This window comes from Saimiri boliviensis, chromosome 2, assembly GCF_048565385.1.
Source record: "Saimiri boliviensis isolate mSaiBol1 chromosome 2, mSaiBol1.pri, whole genome shotgun sequence".
In the NCBI taxonomy this organism is placed as follows: Eukaryota; Metazoa; Chordata; class Mammalia; order Primates; family Cebidae; genus Saimiri; species Saimiri boliviensis.
In genome coordinates, this window is record NC_133450.1 from 149,958,398 (window position 1) to 149,985,547 (window position 27,150).

Genomic DNA, 27,150 nt, shown 5'->3' on the forward strand with positions numbered 1-27,150 from the left:
TTAGAAAAGTAGCCTGTGCAGTTGGTAGCATGTGGGTTGTAGAGACACACTGCCTGGGTCTGAGTCCTCACCTTGCCACTTCTAGTGACCCTGAGCATTATGTTAAGGATCATCTCTGTTGAGTATCATTGGTGCATCTTGGTTCAAGTATCACCTCTGCATCTTATTTTTCCTCCTAGAATTGTTATGAGGATTTAAACAGTTAATATGTATATGAGATTTAGAAAAGTGCTGAAACATAGAAGTCTTGAGCAAATGTTTGACATTGCTATTGGCATTATTATGGTGGTGGTCACTGTTACCATGGTCATGGTTTTCCTCCTTTAACAAGATATGCTTTCCCATTTGACCCACAACAGTACTCTATATCACTCTTATTACTTATCTTTTCTTTTTTTTTAGGTATTATAATTGTTTCTGTAATTTTACCTGATTCCCCTTTTAGTGTATTAAATTCTCCTAGAGGGAGCATACGTCTTAGGTTTTTAAGCTCCACAATGCATATAAAATCACATCTGTCAAGCAAAAAAAAAAAAAAAAAAACAAAGGAAGTGAAATTGCTTTGTACTATTACAAGCTCCAATCTCTTTATGAATGTAAAGCATTATGATGATGCTAAAGGGAGGCTTAGTACAGAAACTGGCATTGATTTGAAGCTATTGCGATAAAAAGTCACCAAAAGACCAAATTTTGGCTGTTTTCAATGCTGTATGGACCAAACTGGCTTTGAAATATTGGTCCTAAAAGGTCCTTTGTAGGTTAAATAAAACCTAGTCCAACTTTTGTAAGGTAAGCATTCAAAGGCGTCAAAATCATTTAATTTCATATGGGCGAAGGCTCTGACCTCAATCTAGCTTTTGGCTTCAGCTGACCCTTTCCCCACATCAACTAAGACCCCGTGCCTACTCTCATCCCATCCCACTGTGTGTGTGTGTGTGTGAGTGTGCATGTATGTGTGTGTGTGTGTGCAGTGGGCATAATATTTATATCTTAGGGGGAACATGTTCATTTTGTGTTTCTTCAGTATAGAAAATCTGGATGCTTTGAGTCACATTAAAGAAGCATTTCTTTCAAAGTTAACTTGGCAAAATAAATAAATACAACTTGCAAGGTGTCAAAGTCTTCCTCGAGAATGATAGTTTTTAGAAACAACGACCCCCTTGGGAAACTGAAAGAAGCTATGAAACTTTCCACATAAAGATGCACATTTAAACATTCATGTGAAATTATACATAAGCTGTATAATTTCAGGAGGCTCACACACCCTTTGGTGCAAGGATTGGGACCTTTGGCCCATGGGCACCATTTTGAAGGTTAATCTCATTACAAATCCTATGACTGTAAGAGGTTAACATAGCCAGTTAATTATTCTACTCTTAAAGAAGACAGAAATCCTTTTCTAGGAGAAACATTTTTCAGCAGGTTTTGTAAACTGGAAGTCAGATCTCACCTCTGGCAACATGATGAGGCTGAATGTCAGGATGAAGAGAACCATATTGACTCCATACATCCATCTCAAGAAGAGGAAGTATGAGGCCACCGAGGAGCCAAACTGACCTATTACAAAGAAAATAAAACGTTTGAAGGGAGATCAAAGCAAACAAACAAAAAAGAGCTTTGTCTTGGTTGCCTTCCAAAATAAATCTATTAATAGTGAGACACTGGTCCTTTTTATATGTAAAGCTACAGCATTCTTTTCTCTCTATTCAGGAAGAGAAAATGTTAATCATGATGGAAGCATTCCCTGTCACGTGGAATGTAGAAGATACGCAGAATGCAGTTGTACAGACTGCGTGTGACCTGCCTCATAAGAGTCCATCCAAGGAAAAGCTGCCTTTTGCTGACCAGCCATGATTGCCACCTGCAGGGTACATTTTGTTCCTTGAGTTAATACTGAGAGGTGAGCAAATATATGTAAAGGTAAGTACAGTGCCTAGCTAGTAATTAGCTACTACTATAATTACAATTACTGCTATTTTCTACCCTTTTTCTCGGGCAAACAACGTCCTTCTCAAAAAAAGTTTACCACATCCTTTACAAATAGTTATCTTATCAACAGTCTCTTGCTGTTTCCCTCGATTACTGGAATTTTACAGGAGTGGTGTAGAAGCTGAAATTCATTCATTCACTCCATACATCTTATGCCAGCAATTATCTTAGATATGAAGCACAATGTCACAGATAGGGTGGCTGCTATAATAGAACTTACATTTTAGTGAAGTATGGAAATAGCAAATACATAAGATACATAGAAAGATATAGAGATAGAGACATAGACATTAGATATAATATAGATAGATATAGATACAGATGATAGGAGATAGAGATAGAGATAATAGTAGGTTCTACAGGAGGGAAGGGAAAGTATTGAGAGGGGTTGCTTTAGAAAGGTTTGTCAAGGAAAAAATATCAGAGATGTCATCTAAGCAGAGATCTGAAGTTTCAGGAAGAGACAGCAACAGGCTGAACTGTGGAAGAGTAGCTCAAGCAGAGGAAAGAGCCAGAACAAAGATCCTGAGTGGCAAGGGCTCGGGACAATTGAGGAATAAAACTCAGGCCTGTGCAGTTGGAGTATATGAATGAGGGAAAGTGGTGACAGATAAGGATGGAGAGGCCAAACCACAGTGTGTGGGGCCTCTCAACACAGGGTAAAGAGTGAGAATTTTATTTAAAATGTAAGAAGTCATTGAGAGGTGTTAAGCCTTAGGGCCAGAGGAAGGGGTGAAGAGCCCGACTTTTAAAAAACCATTTCAGTTTTGGGGAATGAATAGGCAATAGGCAAGAATGTTCAGTCAACTCGCCCCTGTCCCCCAAAGTCAAAAGTAAAGTTACTGGTTAATTCTTATTGACAGAAAAAAATAAAAGCATCTTCTTTAAAGCAGAGAATGGAAGAAGAAAAATCAAGAATTTAAGTCTTAGGTTCAGATTTCATAGATTTACGAAAGCAAATGTTTCTTTAATGGTCATTTCAGATTCGGCACCAAGTTGCTAGTTTTTCCAGTCTTCCAGATTATCATTGTCAGTAGCCCAAGAAAAAAAATAAATCATTTCAGTCCCAGGCTACATCGGCCCATGTGTTCTGTCTCATTTGGCTAAACATCTCTACTGACCAGTGATTTTCTGGAGCCTTCTAGCATTGAAATATTATCAGTGGGGAAGCACTATCAATGAAAATGAAGTCTCATGGGGAGCAAATTCCAGCCTCTACTTACTTGATAAGGCTGACCTGTAGTCAGCCTCTATTTCTGGGCATTTGTCTATTCTTTTTTCTTTCTTTTTTGAGATGGAGTTTTGCTCTTGTTGCCCAGGCTGGAGTGCAGTGGTGCAATCTTGCCTCACTGTAACCTCCACCTCCAGGATTCTCCTGCCTCAGCCTCCTGAGTAGCTGGAATTACAGGCGCCCACCATCAGGCTCAGCTAATATTTTGTATTCTTAATAGAGATGGGGTTTCACTATATTGGGCAGGCTGGTCTCCAACACCTGACCTCAGGTGATCCACCTGCCTTGGCCTCTCAGCCTCCCAAAGTGCTGGGATTGCAGGATTGAGACCTCACACCCATCCCCTTTGTTTATTCTTTGCATATCATCTTTCTTATCCCATAACTCAGTGGCAGTTTTTTTTGTTTGTTTGTTTGTTTTTTTGAGATGGAGTTTCGCTCTTGTTACCCAGGCTGGAGTGCAATGGCGCGATCTCGGCTCACCGCAACCTGCATCTCCTGGGTTCAAGCAATTCTCCTGCCTCAGCCTCCTGAGTAGCTGTGATTACAGGCACGTGCTCAGTGGCAGTTTTTTTTAAGAAACTTAGAAGTCAGTCTGGCCAGGCATGGTGGCTCACACCTGTAATCCCAGAATTATGGGAGCCCAAGGTGGGTAGATCATGAGGTCAGGAGTTCAAGACCAACCTGACTAAAATGGTGAAACCCTGTCTCTACTAAAAATACAAAAATCAGCCGGGCGTGGTGGCGCATGCCTGTTATCTCAGCTACTCGGGAGGCTGAGGCAGGGGAATCGCTTGAACCCAGGAGGCGGGGGTTGCAGTGAGCCAAGATTGTGCCACTGCACTCCAGCCTGGGTGACAGAATGAGACTCCATCTCCAAAGAAAAAAAAAAAAAAAAAAAAAGAAATTCAATTTTTAAATGGATATTTTAGAAGTAAATGATTTTGAAGTCTGAGAATTTTTCTTTATGCTCAAAAGAGAATTTGGGATTTCACATTGTCAAGGAGTGCAGAGTTCTATAAGGTTTTATGGGTGTGTGGTTTTGATAAACAATCCCACCCCACTCCAGGCCAGTGCTGTCACCAGGTGCACTGGTCTGCTTCTCCTAGGAAATCTGATCACCCATCTGGCTCCCAGTGACTTCATACCATTTCACGGCTGTTATCTACATTCTCTGGTAACAGCTACCTGACGGCTGCTCAGCCAGGTTCACTCATCATGTTTTATTGAAGGCAGTGGATTCCCAGTTTGTTACTCATTACAGTTACTCATTTACTGGAGGAAAGCCTTGGTCGCTAGGTATTAAGGTAAGTTTTTCCCTGGAATCACATGTGAGATCCTCCAGTATAAAGTCCCACATATAGGACTTTAATCCCTTCCTTCTTTCCTTTCTTTTTTTCTTTCCTTCCTTCCTTCCTTTCCTTCCTTCCTTCCTTTTTACAGTTTTGCTCTTCTAATTATTGCCACAGCCCATCCTCTCAGCACCTATATACAAACACTGGCAAATGAGTTTCTTGTGTGTAGAGTACAAATACACCTAAATGCAAAAGAGAGTAGTGGATTAAGATGTTTCAGAAAGTATCCCCTCCTCCAACATGCATATGCATTATAATGAAATATACTTTAGAGTCCAAAACTTCCAAACTCCATTTCTCAGATTTGACGGTAGTTTCACAACTATTTTATTTGGAGGTTGAATCTTTACAGAATCCTAAATGTAAAGAAAATAAATTGCAGGCAAACAAATTTCGTTAAAACAAGAACGATTACAGAAAAAATCCAGACACACGTAGAATAAGCTAAGAAATCCAGAGACAAAATTTCTTCTACACTAGACCTGTCAATGGCAGAAGAGAAAGCACAGTAATAAAACAAATGCAGAGCTTAAAGGACAGAAAATGAAAAAATGTGTTATCATCAAAACTCCAGTTTTTCCTGCCTCAACACAAAAATTAAAATAAAGAAATTTTCCCTTCTTATCCCTTTTGCCTAGTGGTTCTGTCCTACCAGATATTGTTGACTAAAACTGATGTTCATTAAAAAGAAATGCCTGATTATAGTATGGCTAAAAGAATAGCAATTCCTACATACTTAGTCTTAAAACTGATTTACTTGGGTAAGGAAGCAAAATGAGTAGTAATAATAATAATAATAGCTTGCATATCTTGATGGTCAGTTACATGTACCAAGAACTTTATCAGTATCAACTCATTATGCTGTCACTAGAACTTAATGAGGTTAAGTATTATTAGTCCCAAGATGAACTGGGAAACAAAAACTTAAACACGGCAGTTAATAATAGGTCCATTTAATGAATCTTTATTTCAAACACCAATTTGATCTGTATGTATTAACTTACTTAATGATTGGCAAATCCCTTTGAGATGGGAACTATTGTATTCTCATTTTACAGAGACTTAGGTCTGTAGGTTACGCAGCTAGTAAATGAGGAAGCCAGGCTTCTAAACCAGGCAGTCTTGAGCTATAGGCGTTTGACTCCAAATCTAGAACTCTCTTAACCACACTGCTAAATGGCCCCTTAAGTAAAACATAGTTCAACTAATGTTCTTAAAATTATGATATATACAATAAATATGCAGTGGACAAGTGTTTCTGAAACAACAGGTATAGGTAATATCCATCAATCGGCTAAAGCCAGTCAAATTCACAAATATGATGCTCACAATGACCAATTCTTTTTTCTTTAATCAGACTGATAAATGCTGCTCTCACAGTAAATTATTAATTTATAAAAACAGAGTCTCTCATATGTATTAAACTGAGGCTTTATGCTTAGGCATATTCTTGGTCCTGAATTTTTTCATTTCTTTCAAGTTAAAGTTAAAATTTCAACTCTCTTTCTATTATTTATTATTAAGGCAAAGTGATTTTTAGTCTGTCATAACACATCATTTCCTCTTGAAAAGATGGGTAATAAGACAAACAGATAAATATGAGCATTTCTAAATGGGAAAAGACCAATGAAACGACCTGCTGTGTGACTACAATCTAAATACCATCATGTTAGGCTAGGATAAGAAGCACAATTTTTTCAAACCATTTAGTGGTAGGGAATTAAAAGTGACAAATTTGATTTGTATTTTCTAGAGTGCTTAGGGCAGCAAGGAAACATAAGGTTTATGCCCTGTGCTTTGGATTTCCCATCCAAAGCTATTTCCAGTCTGAAAAAAATAGGTTTCTGGCCGGGCGCAGTGGCTCACGCCTGTAATCCCAGCACTTTGGGAGGCCGAGGCGGGTGGATCACGAGGTCAAGAGATCGAGACCATTCTGGTCAACATGGTGAAACCCCGTCTCTACTAAAAACACAAAAAATTAGCTGGGCATGGTGGCATGTGCCTGTAGTCCCAGCTACTCAGGAGGCTGAGGCAGGAGAATTGCCTGAACCCGGGAGGCGGAGGTTGCAGTGAGCCGAGATCGCACCATTGCACTCCAGCCTGGGTAACAAGAGCGGAACTCCGTCTCAAAAAAAAAAAAAAAAAATAGGTTTCTAACACCATAATTTTGATGATGCAATCTATTCTTAGGAAAAAGCAGATTTTGATCCTGAGAAAAATTTGTAATTACCAGCTAAAAATACATTCAATTATTTAATTTATGGTCTTAACAATAACGTTGGCATCACAATGGGTATAGATTATTTTTCCTGGGGATACAAATATGCAGTTGCTTTAGAAAAATGTGCAATTCAATGAGATTAATAAGATGTGTCCACAAGAGTAAACCTTGAGTTGCAGGCATGATCTTTTTAAGGCTGACATGACAGTAAAACTCCATAATATTCCCATGTGATGCATAACTTCACAATATCCTCTGTGGCAGGAATTATCAGATCTATTCTTTAAGTAAAAAGAGTTGGGAATCATCAGGTGAGAATCCACTTCACGCTAATAAAGAGATCTAGGTCTTACTGGAATCAAGATGGAAACAGTATGAATTTTAGACTGATTTGAGTTCCACTCTTGATTCTGAAAATTATCGGACAGAGCTTTGGGGAAATTCAGTGAAGGCTGTTAATTTTGGACTCCTTTAAAACCAAATTTTAAAATATTAATTCAGTATTATTTAGACATTGAGCAGAGTGTGTGGCAAGGTGGATTAGAAAGGCTGTTGGGAATAGAAGGCAATAGCTCCTCTTTTGCCCAATCCACTTACTAAAATCCACAATTACCTTCAGTATTTATCTGCTTATATTATAATTCCCCATCCAAGCATACACGTATCAACCCATTTGGATGTAACATTAATGAGGGTAGAGTCTCTGCATGTCTTTATCAGCAGCGATAGTGCCTAGAAACACGCCGAAGGAGACATGTTAGGCATCCAGAATTTGCTCAGTTCATCAATAATGTCATGCTTATTCTGAGGATTTAACAAGATATATATTAGATGATTCTGATGTCCAAAAGGAATATAATGGTATTTCTGAAGCTTTTGTAAGATTAAATGGCCATTTATTTAAGAGAAAATAATTATATTAATTTTATAATTAGATATATATTCTATAAGTAGTATACATAGTTAACCAACTTTATTTTGAAGAGAATTTGAGGAGGCAATTATGCAGTCCTCTCTTAGTATAAGTCTGTGTTGCATTTAATTATATTTGAGGGCTTATCAAAAGTATGAATTAATGAATTTCACATGCCTACATATACATGTAAAACTGACTATAACTTATACATCATAGAATGCTGAGCTGGAAATGCTTTGTGTAGTCACTCATTAAACCCAAGATGGTGTAGTAGCCCTAAATGTAGAAACAGAGGACCAGAGATTTAAACAGACTGTCCAAACTACAGAACTGGTAGGGGTCAAAAAGTCCTCAACCCTTAGAAAATCAATTGCATGTCCTACTTCTTCCCGTTTGTCATTAGGTTCAGTTTCAAAGACCATCACAGATACATGCTTTACCTATACTTAGTAGGGTACTTCCTATAAGATAGTTAGTCCAATTCAGTGCTCTAATAATATATTCTTAGATAGGTTATATATTTTTCAACTTGACACTATAGCACAAATCTCATAATTATCATTAAAATCTTAGTACATTAAGCATCTTATAGAATACAAAACAATTAAATAAATCACTCACTCAAAAGTAAATACATGAAAAAATGAAAAATAATTCTTTGACAATGATCAAGAAAATCTACAACTACTCATCCTGCCATTGGCCTGGTAGAATACTTTTTAGGAACTGGTGCAAAACATATTTAAAAAGTAAAAGTGTATAAAACCTTCCCCAAAGGAAAAAGCAGCATAACACATGGAAAAGCATACGTTTTTGAACTCAGACAGATTTCTCCTTATATCTCAGCTCTGCTACTAATTCTGGGACAGTTATTTAACCACAACTGTAAAATAGGAAGGTTAATGTGCACATTGCAGGAACATTGAAGGTTAAATGAAATAATGTTTGTAGAGCATCTGACTGATGGTAGCACTCAATAGATGATGATTTCGTGAATATTGATAAAATAAAAAATAAAGCTCATTCTTCACAGTTGAGACAAAGCACCATTAACAGTGAAGTCATGACAAACTAATCAAATAATAAATTATATACGGAAAGAAAAATAATCCACATTTGCCTGAATTTTCCAGCTTAGCTTTCCAAATTTAGTAGAAGAAGACAGGAGATAAGTGAAGGTTATTATTGGATAGCTCTCAATCTGTCTTTTCTACTGTGACATTCATGATGGATGGTGGTCATATGTGTAACTCTTGCTGCATGCAGCTTCTGGCAATAAAAATAATTCTGTCTGTTTCTGTTTCACTGGATATAGCTGACTGGAACACAAACAAGCATGATATTACTATTAAGATAGGCTGGAACCTACTCTAGTGTGCTTTAAAAATAATTTTCAAATGTATGTGTTTACCAATCATTAATTTCAAATTTCTTGGGACATATATAACAACTGATCAAGACTCAGCCCTATAATTTTATAAATTAGTAGACTGAGGTCCAGAGGGGTTAAATGACCGGCTTGAAGTCAAACAGCTAATCTGCAGCAAAGCAAAGACCAAATTCAGAGTTCTTACCACATAGATTGTATCAGGATCTTAATATTCCAAATGTCCTTTTGTTTCTCAATGCCTCTCAAGCTACCACATTTGAGCTGTACAGTTGAAACCTAAGAAATCCATGATGTTTGCCCTTTTTTGATGTGTCTGAATTCCTTTTTTTCCTAGAATGGTAGATATTTAGAGAGTCTGTCTGTAATTTTATTCAATACACATTTATTAAGTGCCAAATGGAATTCAGAAGTGAACAAAATTAAATGTCCCCTATTGGGAGAAATGAATGTAAAATAAAATGAATCAAGATTACATTAAATTAAAGATACAGTATTTTCGATACTTGTGTTAAAGAGGAAATTCAAGCAGGAAAGAAATGGCATCAGGAATGTGTGGAAGGGGGTACAATTAATGAGCTGATGTATTTTAATTCACTGTCACTTAGTAATTGTCATCCTATATTGAAAGATAGGGAACTGAAGGTTAGCCACTCCTAAAACATGTCCAATCATGTCAGCAAGCTATCCATCAGCTGTGTTATCTCCCTATGGAGCCTCCATTTTAATTATACAACACCACACTTAACCAGCAGGAAAACCTGCCTCCAATCTAGAGAGGAATGGATAAAAATCAGATCCTAGTTGAAACCGTTAGAAACCAGAATGTGGCAAGATTGTGCTCAAAATAGTTTCAAATGTTATCCCTTTTTTTAGATTCCTTGCTACTTTTTAAAAAAATTTACTATTTTTATTTATAATATTTTAAAATTTGTATTTGCCTTATTCTAAGCCTAGAGCCCTGAACTAAATAGATTTTTGATTGGCTGCATTCTCCTTCCTTCTTTCCTATGAATATTCTACAGAATAAAGGTACAATGTGAATATTCAGATAGCAAGGTCCTGGATGACTATTGCTTATTCTACTTCAGAGATTTAAAAATGAGGTTTTAAGACTTCACTTTCTCTTTCTTTTCTTTTTCTTTCTTTCTTTCTTTCTTTTCTTTCTTTCTTTCTCTCTCTCTTTTTCTCCCTCTTTCTTTCTTTCTTTCTTCTTTTTTTTAACAGTCTTCCTCTGTCACCCAGTATGAAGTACAGTGGTTTGATCTTGGCTCACTGCAACCTCTGCCTCCCAGGTTCAAGTGATTCTCTTCCCTCAGCCTCCAGAGTAGGTGGGACTACAGGCTATGCACCAGGCCTGGCTAATTTTTTGTACTTTTAGTAGAGATGGGGTTTCACCATGTTGGCCAAGCTGGTCTCGAACTCCTGATCTCAAGTGATCCACCCACCTCAGTCTCCCAAAGTACTAGAATTACAGATATGAGCCATCATGCCCAGCCTAAGATATCTTCACATTTTAAAACATTGTTCATTTTGATTACTGTCTAACATTCACGAGTATATATTCTCAATGTCATGTTCATTGCCAAAATAAAATCTCTGCCTTTCAAATAAGATGACCCAACGTCATTGTGCACAGCAGTGACTTCCCTGTATAGGAAAGAAAATCCAGTTAGAATGGTAATGTTTCGGACTAAGGTAGAACATGAGAGTGGGGTCCCTAGTGCTGTCCTTGGTTAAGTGCTAGCAAATCTTCACAATGACCAAAGCAGTCATAAACAATGCTTTTGTTTATTTGGTTGTTTTTATTTGTTTGTTTCCAGTCTTCCCAAAGTCCAGAAACTGAGAAAGGCATCTGATAAGCTTATAAGATATTTTTCTAAGACAACCTTCTCCATCTGAGATCCAATGAGCACTTACTTTCAATAGCCTTGATTTTATTTTCCCATGGGATACATGCAGCTTTGAAGTTCTCAAAATCACGGAGGAATTTTGCCCATTTCTGAAAAGAAGGTCAAATACAACAGTAAAGTCCAGCATCTTGATTTGTGAAGATGTTTATCCCCCCATCTCACAACATTACAATGCAATGAGCTTGGAAAAAGGTCTCTCTGGCATCAAATACTGCTTTCTAGTCAAAAGGGGTAACAGTAGATTTCACTCGTTTCCCTGTTCTCCACTAACCACAAACCAATTTAATTCAATAAAAATAATGTTGATCAATCCCCTATGTTATGGGACATATGCTGACCACTCAGAAAGAGCTACTTACTCTGTAAGACAATAAGAAAGCAGGGAATTAGTTAGCACATAATAGGGTGATCGGAACACAGTGTGCATTTAGTATTCATGGTATGGAGGACTCAATATGAATAAATTTTATTTTCTGTCTTTTATTTCCTGGTCCTGCCTTGAAAGCCTTCTGATCTTTTAGAGTAGATTGTGTACAAATAGGTGAGTTCAATACAGGATAGTAAGTTTTATGACATGAGACACTTCAATCTGGTAGAGGCAGAGTAGTCAGTTTAATGGAAAGAGAAGAAAACAAGTCTAAAATTCATTTTACAAAAGGTCTTCCTTCTATTTAACTCCAGTGTTGGGTCATCCATGATCAAGAGGACCAGTGGAAAGAAGGAGAATGTGGCAGAGAACTTTGCATATGTGCATATCGTGCTGGGATGATGTGGGTGCTAGATAGGGACTGTTGTCTAAATAACAGCACAAGTCTGAAGTTCAAAAAATTACCCACTTTTTTTTTCCATCTGCTTTCTCCAGTGGAACCACCACCAAAACACGGATTTTCTTAAAAAACCCTTATGGGAAAGACCATCACTTTAGAGTTTAAACCCTGGGATACAATTGAAAATACAAAGTCCAAGATCTAGGATAAGACAGGAATATCTACGGATCAGCAAAGACTGATCTTTGTTGACAAGAAACTGGAAGATGGATGTGCTTTGTCTAAATACAACATTCAAAAGGAATCTACTCTTCATCTTGTGTCAAGACTTCATGGTGGTGCTAAGAAAGGGAAGAAGTCTTACACCACTCCAGAGAAGAGTAAGCATAAGAAAAGGACGATTAAGCTGGCTGTCCTGAAATACTATAAGGTGGATGAAAATGGAAAAATTAGTCACCTTCATTAAGAATGCCCTTCAGATGAATGTATTGCTGGAGATTTCATGGCCAGCCATTTTGACAGATGTTTTTGGGGGGTGGGATGGGGGGACAGACTCTTGCTCTGTCCCCAGGCTGGAGTGCAGTGGTGCAATCTCAGCTCACTGCAATCTCCACCTCCTGTGTTCACGCGATTCTCCTGTCTCAGCCTCCCGAGTAGCTGGGATTACAGGCCTGAGCCACCATATCCAGCTAATTTTTGTATTTTTTTAGTCGAGACAGGGTTTCACCATGTTGGCCAAGATGGTCTCCATCTCCTGACCTCGTGATCCGCCCGCCTTGGCCTCCCAAGTGCTGGATTTACAGGCGTGAGCCACCATGCCCGGCCGACAGGCATTATTGTAGCAAATGTCTGGATTACTGTTTCAACAAACCAGAAGACTAAGAATTGTGTATGAGTTCGTTTTTTTAATGAAGAGAAAAAGCTTAACTAGAAACAGCCACAATGATCATCTACAAAATAATGGGTCAATAAATTGTTGTGGCATCTTTATGCAATAGAATACAACACATGAATAAAAATAAACTATAACTTCCACAGCAACATGGACATATCTTGTGAATATAACATTGCATCAAAGAAGCCAGAAACAAACATATAAATACTACATGACTCCATTTATTTAAACTGTAGAAGCAGACAAAATTAATCTATTGTATCTATCTATATATATATGAAAGTTAAGACATATGAACTTTATTCACAAAACTTTATGGGAATACATTTAGCTTACAGTTGGTATAACATTTGTAAAGAGGAGATAATAATATCTGTGTTCCTACTTTACTGTAAGAATTAAATATAACTTTATAAAAGAATTCAATTCAGTGCTTGGCACAAAGCAAGTGTTAAATAAATGTTAGTTGCTTTTCTGTCTTTTCCCAAAATCTATATTCGTATCAGTGTATCATTTATTTTTTTCTTATTTTCTGTCCAGTGTATAGTTAATGTTCCTGGTAGAAAAAAGCTATATAGACACTTCAAGAAAAACAACTTGACCAGAACCCCTTCACTTCCAGAGAACGAAAATGAAAAAGGACGCAATCTTTTATATTTGGAAGTGCTAAAGTCACACAAGTAAGTCTTTTGCCATAAATCTGTATTTTTTGACTTATTTTACATTTTAACTCCACTGAGGACAATTTTTTAAATCTCCCCTGTAAACTTCAATACCACAGAGAGGCTGTGTATATACTGTACTAGTATTTGTGCTTTATATATACAAATGCAAGATATTTTTTTCACCCCTATAGATTTTTTTTCACCCCATGTTCTCCTTCTTAGGGACAACATACTGTAAACCAGACAACTATAAGAATACCTACCTTGGCCATCATCATCTTAAATGCAAACCATCGTTTTCCTTTTCCTTTCCCAAGAGCCCCTTCATTTTCACTCACAAATTTTTTTGCTTCCCTGAGAAAATAAAACAATATAAGAGATAAAAAGAGGTGAGTTGCAATGAAGTAGCAGACTTCAAGTAGCAGGAGACTAGAAATAGTAGGCATTTAATTTTACCAGGTCTTCAGTCTTATTTCTTCTAGCTCCTTCACAAGTGAATGTAGACCTGCATTTCATAACCTAGAGATTTTCAATGCATGCTTAATTTTTAAATTCTGGCTAGGAAGAGTAAGATATCTTAGTCTCACTTATTAATCAGCTGGAATCATTGAAAAGGAATTTATGCTAAGTGTCAAATAGAGAACCCTAGGTCTTTTCATTTCTACCACATGTAAAATTGAATCTGAAGTTTACATCAGATTCTGGCAATCAAATGTTTATTTTAAAATATGTCCTTTAAAAAAAAAAGATTCTTTTAGAAAAAAAGAAAAGGGCAAAGAGGTTAGGACAAACTGACATAGAACACAATTAATGACCTGGTACCTAATCCTGTTTTAAAAAAAAAAAGAAGAAGCAATTATGACTGCAAACAGAAAAATCATTCTGTAAAGTAAATGGGATTGAGAAGAGAAACAGAGAAAAGGAATGCTTTTGGCCTCACATTCAGAAAGGGCTTTAAATTTAAACTTTAACATTACTGCCCAATATTTACACATTTAGTTGCATTAGTTTCTTTGGTATGCACAATAAAAAAAACATTAATTCATCAAAACATAATGCAAGCATGCTATATATACTGTAATTTTTGTGACCTTGTTTGGTCATTGTTATAGAATGAATGTTTGTCCCTATCAAAATCTGTATGTTGAAATCTAATCCCCAATGTGATGGTATTTGGAGATGGGGCCCTTAGGAGGTAATCAGACCATAAGGGTATAACCCTCACTAATTTGTGCCCTTATAAATAGTAGCCAGAGAGCTAGCTAGTCCTGTTTCCACTATGGGAAGACACAAGGAGCCAGCCATCTGCAACCTGGGAGAAGGCCCTTGCCAGAGCCCAACCATCCTGGCACTTAGATTTCACTTTCAGCCTCTAGCACGGTGAGAAATAAATACCTATTGTTTAAGTCACATGGTCTTGGTAATTTGTTCTATCAACCTGAACTAGGACAGTCGTTTTTGTTGTTTGTTAAAATTTACCAAAAAAAATTTACAAAAAAGTACATTACAAATAGAGGCAACCCAGGCTTCTCTTCGCCCCTCAGGGGCTGCAGAACATATTTTTATGTGACAGAGCAGCCTCTTTTACGATAGGAACCCAAGCCTGGATTGTGGTTCCACAAGTGCAATGCTGTCCTCAGTTGCATGGCTCCTGGAATGTGTGCTTTTATAGAAAAGATCCTTTAACATGTGACTATAATTAAACTCCTATGGGTCTCACTGGGCGCGGTGGCTCATACCTGCAATCCCAGGATTCAAGACCAGCCTGGACAATATGGTAAAAGCCCTTCTCTACTAAAATTACAAAACTTGACCAGTTGTGGTGGTGCGTGCCTGTGGTCTCAGCTACTGGGGAGGCTGAGGCAGGAGAATCACTTGAACCTGAGAAGTGGAGGATGCAGTGAGCTGTGATTGTGCCACTGCACTCCAGCCTAGATGGCAGAGCAAGACTCTGTCTCAAAAAAAAAGAAAGGTCAGTGAAGAACTTTTTGGAAGAAATTCTTTAGTATCAGTGCCAAACTCAGGATTTTGCAATACAGAGTGACCGAAAAACAGTACACACCTGCTGACTTAACTGATACTAGGGAATGGGGCCTCATTTCACCTGTACATGTATACTGTGGCATGTAAAACGCAGGTACAGTAGTAAAAATTCTCTTCAGTAATTAGACGGAACTCTCAAATCAGTTTCTTGATAGTAGAAACAATATCTTGTCTTTTTGAATCTTCATAGCACTGACCATTGCACTGACCAAACACAGTGAGTGTTTAATAAATGTAAACTTTCTAGAAATAGAGCTAATTGACATAGCTTGGGGTAGATGTAGACAAGGGAGTATCTAATGATTTTATTTTCCACATTAATTAATGCTTGAAAGCAAAGTCATTCCTGACGTTGGGATTGCAACCTTTATCGTTAATCTTCTCTGACACTCAATGGATAGGCTAGACTGGCCTTGTTGTCAAACATCCTGATACTTGACATGACCTCTGTGCTGGTAAGATTCATTGAAAAGCAATTTCTAAAACCTTTCACACATTCTAAAATAGCCAATAAAGCAATGGCAAAAATTAGAAACTGAGTTCTCACGGCTGGGGTTTTAGATCTCTGCAATGAAGAAAACACAGCCTATCTAAGCATTAACAATGTGTTGTAGAGGTGATAAGACTGGCGGGAGGATGGCAGCCAACAGGTACTTTCTGAGATGGTGAACTGAAGCCTCTAAACAGAAAATCAGGTAAGGTGGGTTCTAAGCCCGTCTCTGGGATCTGTCTCTATGACCTTGCCCATGTTTTTGATGCTCTTTGTCCCACATACATGAGGGTCTGCCTTTTCAGAGGAAAGCAGGCCTGCCTCAGACTCACACAGACCTAGGCAAAGTCTGACACAGATTCCCTCAGTTACTGTGTGACTTTTAATAGGTCAGGATTTCCCAGAACACAAACAAATGGTCAGGCAATTGCAGCCCTGCTTGCTAAGGTGGTGGCAAGAACAAGGTGGGATCATAGGTGTGCAAGTGTTGAAGGGGTTATTACACAGTCAATTCTACGGTAATGCTGGTTGTGAAACCATTACCTTGTTCTAACATGACTGATATATTACAGAACAATTTGATCATAACACAAGTTTTGGGTTTGCTTATGTGTGATTCTATCCATAAGCAACACCAGCTGAATGCAGAAAACTGCAACCAGTTAAACTAAGAGGCATAGGAATACAAAAAACACACACACACCTCATCCATCAGCTACTGCACTTCCCCACAAAGGTAGAAAAGACTTATCTGCTCACAAATGAGACAGCAATGACCCTCCCTCCACACTTCTCAAAAACTCACAAGCCATAACCCTTTTGAAGGCCAACTTCCACAAGAAACTTTAGGTCTTTTTAAAATACACTGCCATGTTTATTGTAAATTTCTTAACCATTAACATGTGTAAAAATTTGCTGTTGTTATTACTAAATTCCCATATTTTTTGTAATGTGTCACTAGTGATTTTTCTAAGTATTGTGTGCCTATCTCCATTTTTTTGAATAAAATGTGTTTTTATTGCCCAGTTTTGTATAGTGTAGTGATTTTTAGGAACCCATATATCACATTATGGCAGAATTGACTATATTTCAGTTATTTGGCATCAAGAATTTTGAAATTCATAAAACTATATGTAGGAGTTATATTAATCTCTAGTATAATGAACACATGTAAGTTGAGAAATGGAAATTCTTCTTAGTCATAAAATTAAAATTTGTTTTTCAAATGTAATAAAGTCCTCACTTTTAAGACATCTCCACTGCTCTAAGTATTTAACAGACAATTTAAAAGACATCAGTTTTGCTTTTTAGATTCATATCACTTTCTAGATAAGCAGCCAATTCAAAAGCACAATATTGTTCTAAACAGAAGTATAAAGAAATAGCTACTCCATATTTCTACCAAGATTTTTAATTTTGTGAGCTCATGAACATTAAACTAGCAAAACTTAAGAGAGAGAAGTCAGGGATATAACCAAATTAAAATCACTACAAAATTAATTATAAACTCAGTGAATAATATAGAACCCTATCAACATGGGATTAAGGAAGTTTTTGTCAGTTGTTATAATTTTCCTTTGAACAATATAAACAAGTTTTACTTCTGTCTCTTCAATTGCTATTAGTTTTCCTTGACACTATATATAGTTTCATATTTGTCTTTCAATTACTACCCCACTCTATCCTCAACATATATATCTTGATTCTAGTTTTTAAATAAAAGTCCAGACTCTATTATCTATTATATAATCTCAGGTATGAATTTCTTCTCTTCCTTAATGCTCTACCCCCTCCTTCATTCTCCGAGACATTCCTGCCCCCCTGTAAGTGTTATGCCAAAGAGATCCCTGAACAGCCATTCTAGCTAATCCCTGATACCCATAGCTCACCCAAGCCAGAATGACAAGATACAACTCATCAGAAATGTTAGAGATAGGTTTAAAACAAACCCAAGGGGCAGAGGGTGGGCCACGAATAATTGTTTAATGAGAAAAGATTCTTTACCCATATCTGATGCTCACAGAATGTAAGAAAGTACTCTTGCAGGTTACAGGCCTTCAAGAAGGGACATTGGGCTTTGAGAGATCAGAGACTCAGTGAAAGGGCATGCTTTAATACCATTTTGAGGGCTGACTTTTGCAATAAGCTGGCATAATTTCAGGATGGAAAAAAACTAGTATCACCCAATTCTATTCTCCTTGATAACATATTTCTTAGCCAGAGAGCATATTTCATTTTACAATTAGAAACAAGGTAGAAAAACAAATCCAATATGAAGATAAAGACTGATCAATACAGAATACTAAAGTGCCCATGACAGATAGCAGAAACTAAGAAAATAAAGAACAGAGTCTTTAGAACACTAAGATGGAAGAAAACATCTTTACATGCATGTTTTTCTACAGCTAATCCACTTTCCTATTCATTTGTATTTATCTGAATATTTAAAGAGATTTTTCTATATGGTTAAAATGAAATAGGCTTTTGTGGATAACCCTGGAATATCTTTTGGCCTCAAACTATCCAAACGTCTGACTTAAAAAAATATGTGTATCACCCCTTTGAATTGCAATCAACAAAAGCCACCTGCCAACAATGTAATCTGGTCTTCAGGTCTCAGAGCTCAAGCAAACCATGCTACAATATGCACAGCTCTCTGAGCTGTAACCCCAGATCCAGGGATAAATAATTAAGTGAGGTCTATTTAATGACATTCATACCTGGCCTCATCATTCATTTATCAACCTGTTGTGTTGGTAATTAGAAAAATAAGGTTTCGTGGTCTTGCAAGAATGTTTTCACAGTTAGTTGAAGAAGTACACACTGGACTAACTTACAAAATAGATAATTTACCCATAACATATGATACAACCATGATTACACAGAAGAGTTAGGACATGCTATGCTGCCTTTGACACATTCTCATCCCAGGAAACATGTTCCCCTTTTGGGTTAGGTTAAGATGACTTTCCTTTCCTTTTGCTTTCAGTTTGACAGTATGATTAAGCAACCAATCTATCGCTCAAGTAAATGAAAGACATTCCAAAACTGGTGTTTAGGCAACTGTAATTAAAACTTGTACTCTCGAGCAGTTTCCAGTGAAGGGATCAGAAGAATGAAAACACTTTTCATAAGAAACACTGCCCTTTAAGAGAATTTAACCAATAGTCCAGAGAATCTGACTTCTGCTGAAATATTACTATGAGAGTAAGTTGTAGAGGTAAGAAGCTAGTCAAAGGTACAAAGATTAAAAATAAGTATTAGAGGCCTCCTAGATAACGCAATTTCATAGTTAGGCTGGTAGAATTACTGAAAATCATCACAATACTGCAAGTGATTATTCAAAACATATTTTTTTCCTAAGGCTAATGCTAATGGCAGTAGCTGGAATGGTTAAGATATCCAGATGCTTCATCTATAAAATGGGGATAATAATAGCTACTCTGTAGCACTGCTGCCTCCATTATAAAAAATAACAAACACATAATGTGTTTAGCTTAGTTCATGGTAAATAGCAAGAGCAGTATAAGCAGTAACTATTACAGTAGTTCCCCCTCATCTGCAGTTTTGTTTTCCACAGTTTGTTACAAGTGGTCAACTGCAGTCAAAACATATTTAACAGAAAATTCCAGAAACAAACAATTCCTAAGTTTTAAACTGTGTGCTGAAATTGCGTGCCATAGGTGCCGTCCAGTCTGGGGGGGTGAATCCTCCCTTTGTTCAGCAAATCCATGTAGTCTGCACTCTCCTCCTGTTAGTCACTTAGTAGCCCTCTGGGTTATCAGATTGACTGTCACAGTATCACAATGTTTAGGTTCAAGTAACCCTTATTCGCCTTAATAATGCCTTCTAAGTATAAGCTTAGTGATGCTGACAATTCAGATATGCCAAAGAGAGGCCATAAAGTGCTTCCTTTAAGTGAAAAGGGGAAAGTTCTCCACTTAATAAGAACAGAAAAAAAGATGTATGCTGAGGTTGCTAAGCTCTATGGTAAGACGTCTTCTCTACCTGAAATTGTGAAGAAAGGAAAAGAAATTCTTGCTAGTTTTTCTGTTGTACTTCAAACTGTAAAAGTTATGACCACAGTGTGTGATAAGTACTTAGTTAAGACAGAAAAGGCATTAAATGTGTGGGTGAAAGACGTAAACAGGAATATGTTCTGACTGACAGCAATCAGGTTCAATACTATCCTTGGTTTTAGGAATCCATGGGGAGTCTTGAAAGTATTCCCCTCTGACAAGAAGAGATGGCTGAATTAGCAGTGATAGTACTAATAGGTCTGACTTCAGTTTTTATGCTGAGTCTCCAAACTATAAAGTTGAGAAATAACTAGGTACTTCCAGGCAAAACTCCAGCCCATTTCCCCTCAGAATATTACCTCATTGAAAGTGGGAATTGATCTTTTTAGTAAGTGAGCAGGAGAGGATTCAACCTTGCATTTGAGAGCCAAGGAGAGGGCCCAGGTGTTGGGCTTTAAAAACCCCAGTTATGACACCACTTGGGAGAATGCAGTTAGGAATTCTAGCCTGAGCCCTATTCCAGCCATGCTGTGCTGCTGCAGAGAGCTTGGGCCCATAGGAAGCAATCTCTCTCTTTTCTCTCTTTCTCTCTCTCTCTCTCCATATATATATATATATATATATATATATATATATATATATATATATATAGTGGATAATCTTTGAATATCTTTTGGCCTCAAACTATCCAAATCCAATATATATATATATATATATATCTGCTTGGAGAGAAAGATATATATATATATATATATATATATATATATATATATATATATATATATTTCTCTCTCTCTCCATATATATATTTATTTCTCCAAACTATCCAAATATATATATATATATATATATATTTGGAGAGAAAGAGAAATATATATATAAAGACAATCTAAAGACATCCAACTGTGTTTTCCCTCAAAACCCTGCACATGTTCTCTGTAGCACTAATTGTGAAATGTTATACTTGGACAACATTGTATTAAATTCTAGAATCCCTATCTCGTGTCATAGTTGGGACAGGGGTTTGAATCCTGGCTCTGTCGCACACCAGGTATGTGATTTGGGAAGAGTTACTAAGTGTCTTTGATCCAGTTTCTTCATGTGTAAAATGGGACCGGCAGCAGTGATGGCAGCAACAGCTGAAGCACACTGAGGGTTAGCCATGTGCCAGGCACTACTCATGTCCATCATCTCACTTCATCCCCTCAAAATCCCAAAGGGTAGAAACTATTATTAGCCCCATCTGAGAAACTGAGGATTCACTAAGTAAAATAAGTATCCAAGTACTTAAGTATCCAAGTACTACTAAGTATCACAGCTCTACTCTTTTTGAGCTTAGTGCTCCCAGTTGCCCCAGGATAACACTAGTGTTTACCTCATGGGATTGGAATAAGGACATACATTCAAAAGTTGAAACAGTATAAGCAACACAGTACCTGGCACGCCATGGGTAAATGATGCTTTTAGTTATTATCCAAATAAATTTATCATTATTCTTTTGTTTTGTTTTGTTTTGAGACAGAGACTCACCCTGTCTGCCCAAGCTGGAGTGCAGTGGTGCAATCTTGGCTCACTGCAGCCTCTGCCTACTGGTTTCAAGTGATTCTCATGTCTCAGACTCCCAAGTAGCTGGGACTACAGGCTTGTGTGACTACACTTTGCTAAATTTTTTGGATTTTTAGTAGAGACAGAGTTTCACCTTGTTGGCCAGGCTGTTCTCAAACTCCTGACCTCAAGTGATCCGCCTGCTTTGGCATCCCAAAGTTCCGGGATTACAGGCATGAGCCACCGGGCCCAGTGGATATTTATTATTTTTCATAGGAAAGGCTGATGACACGGTGTCAAGTAAAACTTCAGAATACAGAACAATTTGTATACTCTTGTTATAATTACGTAAAAGTAGTCTGCATCAATGATCAAAGACTAGGCAATTATGCAAATGCTCAGTTTCTCCATTTTCCGAACTCATTATATTATTGTCATTCAGTTTTGTTATTAGCAATAAAAATATAAATTTTGTTTATTTTAAGGCACTGTGCCATATGCAGAAAGAGAGATAAAAGAATGTGGTCCTATGCTTTTCTGTATGAAATTTACAATTCCATTAAAAACTAAAGATATAGATAAATATTTAGGGCACCATCTAATTACTAACAAATAAGAATAGTAAAAGTAAATATAAATGCTACAAGATTGAGATGAGAGATGAAGTGGTATCAAGGAACCCTGAATGAAGGGAGGATTCAGTTACATGGTCAAAGGAGTAGGAAGGCATTTTGGTGCAGGGGAATGATATAAGCAAAAGTGAGGAGATGAAAACATACCTGGGGTCTTCAGGCAGACAATGAAGGGGACAGTTAAAATGCTTTAGAGGAGGAGCTGGCATGCCCTAATGTTAGGTTAAGCAGTGCAGAATTCGTTCTGATATTAATACGGATCCAGAGTATTTTTGAGCAGGAAATTGATGTGTATAATACAATGCTGTGAGAAAAATGTTTCAACAATTATATACAAGATTATCGTGAGAGAAAACATAAAATGAGAAGCTGGCTGCAACTCGATTTCTAACGCATCCATGATTTTATACATGCTGTTTCCCTTTTCTAAGATGCCCTTTCTTTTCTCCTTCACCTGTTTTCTTCCTTTTCTTTATCTTCAGTTCAAGAGTTAGGCCAACACTACAGCTCCTCCACCAAACCTTTTCTGATCCTTTCTTTCCAACAATCCCCTCAACCCCCTAGGTGTGTGACTTGACTTCTGCCCTTTCTGTAGTAGTTAGCCCAGTGTGTTGCTTTCTAGTCTATTTTCACCATTGCACTGAAATCTCCAAGCTCTGTGTCTTTTGTACTAATTTCCCAGTACTTAATATAGCACCTGGCATAGATGTGAATTTCAACAAATGCTAATTAAATGAATGAACACTAGTTAGAAGATCAGATGATTGTCAGGTCATGGCCATTGGCACAGATGTGAATTTAGCACCTGGCATAGATGTGAATTTCAACAAATGCTAATTGAACGAATGAATACCAGTGAGAAGACCAGATGATTGTCAGGAACTGGGCCACGCAGCAGGCAAGTGGTGGACGAGTGAGTGAAGCTTCATCTGTATTTATAGCCACTCTCCATTGCTAACTCACATTACCACCTGAGCTCTTCCTCCTGTCAGATCAGTGGTGGCATTAGATTTTCATAGGAGTGCAAACCCTATTGTGAATTGCACACGCAAGAGATCTAGGTTGAGAATTCCTTATGAGAATCTAATGCCTGATGATCTGTCACTGTCTCCCATCACCCCCACATGGGACCATCTAGTTGCAGGAAAACAAGCTCAGGGGTCTCACTGATTCTATATTATGTTGAGTTGTATAATTATTTCATTATATATTATAATGTAATAATAGAAATAAAGTAGAGAATAAATGTAATTCACTGGAATCATCCTGAAACCATCTCCCCACCCAGCCCCAGTACATGGAACAATTGTCTTCCATGAAACTGGTCCCTAGTGTCAAAAAGGTTGGAGACAGCTAATTTACATCACAATCTCTAGGGCTGGAATATGGCATCAATGTTTTTTTAAGTCCACAAGCGATTCTAATGTGCAACAAGTTGGGGGCAAAATATGGAACTGCTGGGCTCAGAAAATGAGACCCTGAATGTGGTGCTTTGCCATGCCAAGCACATTGAACTAAAGGACACTGGAAAACCTAAGAAGCAGCCTCAGAGCCAAAGGTCTCACTGACCTTCACCTGCTCTCCTGCCTCTCACCCCTCATTCTTGCCCCAAACCAGCTATAGAATTCAGAATGCCCCTTCTCCAGGGCAGGCCAAAGAAACTAAAACCCCCTTTTCTCCAAAGCCAGTAAAAAAAACATAAATTATTACTCTAATTTTCTCTATCTTTCTGTCCAGATGGTGGTCATAAAGAAACTCTATGACCTACTCTTCGTCAAGAGTAGGTCAAGGGAGGGAGAAACACTCTCATGTTTGTTGCTGACAAAAATTGTAGAGGTCTTGGTAATCTAAAAATATATATATTTTATCTGTGAAGTAGTACTATCTAAAAGGAACTATACCAAAATAAGCCAGGAGGGGGAAGAGATGTTACAATAGTAAGGCCAGGGAGAATCTGTACATGTCTTGCTGGGTTTCCCTACTCAGTTCATTACTGTTAGATAATTCTCTCTTTATCGAATAACGTTTCTACAGGGCTGTTCATTCTTTATTGAATCTAAGCATAAAAATAGACAGTCTGCCCTTGGGTCTTCAGATTTTCATTCTGAAGGCTGCCATATCATATAGAACTTTGGTGAAATAAATGTGTTATATTTTTCTCTTGTGAACCCATCTTTCATTACAGAACTGTTGCCTGTTACCTTATGATGGGGACAAAGTACTACATCCTTCTGCCCCTGCAGAACTAACCAAATTTTATTTACTAAGACTACCAAATTTAAGAGGTAAAGAGCTCTTAAATTTAGTATGTTGTTCAAGCAATTATTGGAAAATTGGGCTAAAAAGCTACTATATTTTATATAATTGTTTTGTTGTTGAACTGGCATTAAGTACTCTACATGTTTTGATACTTGATACTTGCCTTTGATAAATAACTACTTTTCATGTCCATACTTTATCTTACATCTCTAAAGAGTAACTACCTGACTGACCATCTGAAAACAACCAGTAAATAAACTAAGAACAAGCAAAAAAAGAATGACACGTGCATTTATATAACCTCTTAACTTTTATGTCTGATGTATTTTGGTATAGTTCCTTTTGGATAGTAGCACTTCACAGGTAAAATACCTATTTCTTTTACATTACCAAGCCCTCTAAAATTTTTATTAGCAATAAACATGAGAGGGGCCTATGTACAAAGACTTCTTTAGGAAATTTTTTTTCTCTAGTTCTGATGATACTCATAGAGATGTGCTAAAACCAGATGCTGGTGTTGGTGAACAATTAAAGCAAATCTTAGACGGGTCAAATTTGCATGAAATTCCAAGTTACTGCCACAGAAATTCTTCAGACTCAGGATGACTTTGTTGCTCCCTGGAGCTCTAAAACAATGCTAATTTTCATGGCTGGCTTAAAGGTCAAATAGAGTCAAACACATTTTAGTCTCACCCTAGAGGTCATGTCAGCATCTTCGGGTAATTTTAGATGAAACAAGGGAAAAACAAGCTGGGCTTTAGTGGCTTAATGAAAATTTTAAAACTAAAAGCATACTAGATCCTTTTTCTACCTGCTGATTGAATCTTTTCCTAACTCTGATTTGTATCTGATTGCTTTAAGATTCAATTTACGGTTTAAACATTCTTTGTGTTAATATCATAGTAGCAGGAAACTGTGTTTTCTTCATAGAAGGAAAACAAATTTTTGGAAGATATACAATTATCAGCTAAGATAATAAAAGGGTAGAGACAATTTGGAGGGTAGCAAAATGCAGCACCTCAAAATATGCTATATCAGGATTATGCGCCACGTTATGCCCCAAAATGCCCAAAATATGGCATAAAGATTATTTCGAGCTGAAGGCAATCAAGAAAAGGCAGATACAAGAAAAGCTCTCTGCTCTCCCCTTCTTTGCCTAAAAGCAGGAGATAAACATATAAAGCATTATTTTCGTTCCTCTTACTGGGAAGGACAGAAGTTAATCACTGAAGACTATTCCAAACCTATCAGTCCAGAGAGGGCACCAGAGGAATCTGCACAACAAACTTTACTGAATAGCCTTATTTTCTGTGAGTTCCCCCATATGTTTGCTTTCCTATCATTTGCCATCACAGAAACTCAAAGTCCTTTTCCTTTGTCTCATCACTTCTTTAAAAATGTATTGTTCTTTTCTTAAGATGCTATGTAAGCTCAAGTTCTAACCTCCTCTTTCAGTTACTTACCCCTGAGTGGTCCCATGTGTAAGTGGGATACATATATGATCATAAACTTCTGCTTGTTTTTCTCTTCTTGATCTCTGTTTTGACAGAAGAATTTTTACACAAGTTACAACCAAATCATTATAATGAATTCTTAGTTGGAAGCATTTTATAATGGTAACTTCATAAATGTCTCTCTGGATCATCTTATTAAGCTCTATGAAAAGGGTTTTATGTCTGTTTATTTTTTTGTCTTTTGTTTTAATGAATCAGTTGAGCATGTGATTAGCAATACTAATACCTGAAGGTATGGATAATATTATGTGGGCTGCAGAGTTCTAGGCCATATTCGTAAGGCATCCCAGCCTACTCTTATTGCTCAGGTGTTGAGCGGAAATGAGATTTGGGGAGAATGTAAACTAAAAGCCACAAATGAATCTTAAAATCACCAGCCCAAGAATAAGAAGGAAGCTCTTTCTAAAGCCTTACCCCAATAATTCTCATCACCCATATTTTGCAAAATGGTGGTATTTCCTCGTGCCCCTTTACTGCATGTATTAGGAGTAGGTAAAAATGCCACTGAAATTATAGATTGCTCTACACAGCTATAAGGAGGACCCACCCAAAATGATGGCCTATAAACAAATTTATTTTATTTCTCTTATTTTTTCATTCTCACTTTTACTTAGCCCTTTTATTTTTTTCAAAGTAATTACTGGGCATGTTTTATGTTCTTAATGTGTTAACTGTTCAAAAGAAATACATGGATTCTTTTCTACAGCTTAAAATTTATTAAGAAATATGAGATATAGGCCCATGAAATAGGTTACAAAACAGTGCAAGACAGCCTTGAAGTAAAAAGGAAGAGGACAATGGATGCTTGAGAGTTGTTGAAGATATTGTAGATGAGCTAAGAATTCAAATGGATGTTAAAGGACTAATAGAATTCGAGTAGGCAGAGAAGGGCATTCTAGGCATTGGTTTGCAGGAATTTCTCTAACAAAGGAGACATTTCCACCATGAATCATACACACAAACTCATATTCTTAGATATACTAGCATTCGGCTCTTTGCAAGGCCATCTATGTGGCTTCGTAGACAGACTGTGCTAATTTTGCTTGCCTCGTGTGCATTCTAATCAAACACATTCTAATGAATTCTGGATACTGTGAAACAGAAAAATTCACAAAGTGCTGCCACATAGTGAGAAGAAGCATCCTGCATTGAAAGTGTGGTTAACATGTTTCAACACAATACCTATGGATTTATATTTATATTCTTCTAAATATTTGTAAGCATTATACGTGTTTTTTACAAACATTTTTCAAAATGTTGTGTAGTGATATTTAGAGGTACTAAATCCAAATTGTTCTAACAGAAGTCCT

At 37.2% G+C, this 27,150-nt stretch overlaps 1 protein-coding gene across 3 annotated transcripts in view; it reads right to left on the minus strand.

The window, feature by feature from the left end:
• Positions 1-27,150, minus strand: part of TMC1 (transmembrane channel like 1) — a 475,132-nt gene that overhangs the window by 79,205 nt on the left and 368,777 nt on the right. For all 3 annotated transcript variants that reach the window (XM_074394669.1, XM_074394667.1, XM_074394668.1), the window contains 3 exons: positions 13,602-13,692; positions 11,019-11,100; positions 1,451-1,557 (listed from right to left, as the gene is read on the minus strand). In XM_074394669.1, the coding sequence (XP_074250770.1) occupies positions 1,451-1,557; positions 11,019-11,100; positions 13,602-13,692 (280 nt within the window). The remainder of the gene's footprint in view (positions 1-1,450; positions 1,558-11,018; positions 11,101-13,601; positions 13,693-27,150) is intronic.